The sequence below is a fragment of the Quercus suber genome, unplaced genomic scaffold (assembly GCF_002906115.3).
Source record: "Quercus suber isolate HL8 unplaced genomic scaffold, Cork oak 2.0 scaffold_8, whole genome shotgun sequence".
Taxonomy (NCBI): Eukaryota; Viridiplantae; Streptophyta; class Magnoliopsida; order Fagales; family Fagaceae; genus Quercus; species Quercus suber.
Genome location: NW_027069474.1, coordinates 2,378,341 through 2,381,850, shown reverse-complemented (window position 1 = coordinate 2,381,850; position 3,510 = coordinate 2,378,341). Strand labels below are relative to the sequence as shown.

At 35.8% G+C, this 3,510-nt stretch overlaps 1 protein-coding gene across 1 annotated transcript; it reads left to right on the top strand.

Moving 5' to 3' along the window:
* Positions 1-807: 807 nt before the first annotated feature.
* Positions 808-2,502, top strand: LOC112035799 (B-box zinc finger protein 21). Its single transcript, XM_024068632.2, has 3 exons — positions 808-1,207; positions 1,377-1,823; positions 1,928-2,502. The coding sequence occupies exons 1-3, from the start codon at positions 1,022-1,024 to the stop codon at positions 2,207-2,209; spliced, it is 915 nt and encodes a 304-aa protein (XP_023924400.1). The 5' UTR covers positions 808-1,021; the 3' UTR covers positions 2,210-2,502.
* Positions 2,503-3,510: the final 1,008 nt, after the last annotated feature.

The window sequence follows — 3,510 nt, the reverse complement described above, 5'->3', positions numbered from 1 at the left end:
CCACCCATATTTAATATATATTTAAAATATATTATATATTTAATAATTTTTTTTAAAATCAACTGTAATTTAATATATACTAATAATAATATTATATCTATAAGTGCTTATATATAATATATTATATATATATATATAATATACTAATAATATTATTATATATTTTAAAAAATATATAATATATACTAATAATAATATATTTAATAAATTTAATAATAATAAAAATTTGTCAAACCCATGGGTTCAACCCGACTCATGTGGATTGGGTTGGGTTGAGTTGGACTTATGTGATGGGTTGGGTTGGGTTGAATTTTTTTGACCCACCATAGTGGGTTGGGTCAAAAAATCTCCTCAATCCGATCCATGCACACCCCTAATAAAACCTAAGTTTAGGCTAGGCCGCATATCTTACCGTATCAAAAGAGATTTACAACGGCTTATTAACACAAGGAGTTTACTGCAAACCAATGTAAGATTTACAATAAAGTTTGAAGTGCTTTGAACAGACTCACACCAACATGCTCAATGTGTTATTATGAGAGACCATTTAGACGAGGGATGTGTAAGATACCTTCTCAATTTTTTCAATGGGATGAAATTTACCCAAACAGAGAAAATAGTGCTAAACTTGATGAAAGTTAGGCACTCATAAGACGTAAAATTTGAAACTAGGACATAAACTTCACTGTAAAACCTATTTAGGATACTAAGGACTGCAAAATATTCACCAAATCACTTAAAAAACAACCAATTAACCTCAATACATTTACTGCAATTGCATTCAATTCTCTCAAAATTAACTTGTAGATGGGGAAAGAGACAAGAGCTTGAGATTTGATCCCTTAATTTCGCAAATATCCTTTTCAATAGTTTATAATTCTATTAAGCTATTTACGCTATATTATTCTCTTATTTAACTTCCTTCTTCCTTCTCTACAAGCTTTCGTTCCACTCCTCTCTGTCTCTCTCACCATTACCTTTCCTCTTGCTTTAGCTACCTCAAACTCACTGTGACAAACAGATGAAGATCCAGTGTGATGTCTGTAACAAAGATGAGGCCTCTGTGTTCTGCACCGCTGATGAGGCAGCCCTCTGTGATGCTTGCGACCACGGCGTCCACCACGCCAACAAGCTCGCCTCCAAGCACCAACGCTTCTCGCTTCTCCACCCATCTTCCAAAGAATTCCCTATCTGCGATATTTGCCAGGTAATACCCACAAAACCCTTTGAATTGTTACAGCGGGGGACGTGAATTTGAATCTTGAACGTCTCTGTTGGACACAGAAAGAGATGCCAGTTGAGCTTCTTGAGCATTAGTTGGGTTTTTATTCATGAATACGTTTGAGTAATGGGTTTGTTTGTTTGTATTAACATAGGAGAGGCAAGCTTTCTTGTTCTGTCAGCAAGACAGAGCTATTCTATGCAGAGAGTGTGACTTTCCTATCCACACAGCCAACGAGCACACCCAGAAGCACAATAGGTTTCTTCTTACTGGGGTTAAGCTCTCTGCTACCTCCGCTCAGTATACACCCTCTACAGCTGCTTTATCCAAAGCTTGTGATTCTGTTCCTGATCATCATAAATCTAAGCCCTTGATCAAGAACTCCGTTGCTGCTGCTGCTGCTGCTGCTCCTCTAGCAATTCCACAACCACCTATTCTGACCAAAACTACACCAACTATCACTACTAACAACAAGAGTGCTGGTGAAAATTTTGTAGCAGACCAAACAAGTAGCATATCAGAGTACTTAATAGAGACCCTTCCTGGCTGGCATGTTGAGGACTTTCTTGATTCAACTTGTGCACCCTTTGGTTTCTGCAAGGTTTGCATTGCTCCCCTTTATCTTTGGTTTCAGGTTCTTGAAAGTTGAAAAAATATATATGAATTAACCAAATATTCACTGATGATTTTGTACTGGTTCTCTAGACTGGTAATGGTGTATTGCCGTTTCTGGATGCTGATCTTGAGAGCAATATGGGATCTTTCTCATCAGCTGATATGAGCTTTGGAGTTTGGGTCCCACAGGCACCAGTTCCTGCTGTGTGTGCTCCACAAATGGCTGCAGGACAAGCTGGATTCAAAGAGATCATGAAGGATGGTCCAAACATTAAAGCCAGCAAAAGGTGGTTGGATGATGGATTCACTGTTCCACAAATTAGTCCTTCATTTACTGGCTCTAATAAGAGATCTAGGAGGACCTTCTGTTAGAATCAATCAAAAACCTCCAAATCTTATCTTTTCAACAACATCCAATTAATTTTCCTGATTTGGCTTGAATGTTGTTTTTGTTTTTGTTTTCATCACTAGTTTTAGTTTCTTCTCCACTTTGAGTATGTCCTGTAACCCAACCCAGGTTCAGCTTTCATCGTTTTTGTCTCTCTAGCTTCCACCTTGTGCTTGTGAATGCAAGCTTCATTGTAAATTACCATAGAGATCACTTAGCTCTTTGTTTGTCTTTCAATTTTCTGGCATGTAAAGAGTGGCAGATATTTTGATTCTCATGTTGAATTTGTGGCAAAATTATGATTGAATATCTCTACAAAGTACAACCTGTTACAGAATTTCAGATAAAGGACAATTTGTCTTTGAGATAGACCAACGCTAGACACGCTTTTTGTTTTTTCACAATCTTTTGTAACAAATTATTAAGGTGGTAATTTTGATCAGAGTAACATACTAATATTACTATAGTTTCATAACCTACTTCACTCTTATCTATTATGTACTAATTATTTTAACTACTAAAATTATTATGGAATTTTTTTTGTTTCATAAACTTATTCATTCTTTTGATAATTACTAAAGGGCAGAATTTATACATGTTTTCTTAGATATTATAAATTAGATACAACACCTATGGAATTGGGTCTATATAAATTTATCCATTTCCAATTAGAATTTAGTATAAGAAAAAGTTTATAACACAAAAGTTATGTGCTTTTATGTTTAAATTTGATTGAAAAATCTAAAGTACAGTGACAAATAACTTTGGGGGAAGTGACATTAGATTAGAGGCAACACTCATTTGCACTTTTGGTCGGTTGAAGTACTGCATATATGTCTTTGAGATTTGAAATTGTAAGATGGGATGGAAGAAGATGACGACGAACGGTGGTGGTGAGAACTTATCTGATGAGGAAGACAGGAAGAAAGGGATTCAGCTGAGCAAAAAGGCATGGTCTCCTTTTGTCTTAATGCAGATTTTTTTTCTCTCTTCTGTGGGGGCTGGGGACTAGTGTAGCATCATTTTCGGTTCCAAAATTGAGATTTTTGTTGGGTCTTGTTAGTTTACTAGGGTCCAGCTAACGCTTTCAACCGCTAAGCTCAAGACCATTAAGTCATATATGACCTTGCAAGTATGAGGATATGGATTCAAATAGTAACAAGCTTCACTATTAATTGGGTTATTTCACCCTATTCATGAATAGAGTTTAAGTGGGTCATGAACAATTATAACTACACTTGCAAACTTCAAATTCTATGTTATAACTTAATGTAGACCTTAAACC

Coding starts and splice junctions, on each gene's coding strand:
- LOC112035799 (XM_024068632.2), top strand. CDS start 1,022: ATGAAGATCCAGTGTGATGTCTGTAACAAAGATGAGGCCTCTGTGTTC. Junction 1,208..1,376: donor CTATCTGCGATATTTGCCAG/GTAATACCCACA, acceptor GTATTAACATAG/GAGAGGCAAGCTTTCTTGTT. Junction 1,824..1,927: donor CACCCTTTGGTTTCTGCAAG/GTTTGCATTGCT, acceptor CTGGTTCTCTAG/ACTGGTAATGGTGTATTGCC.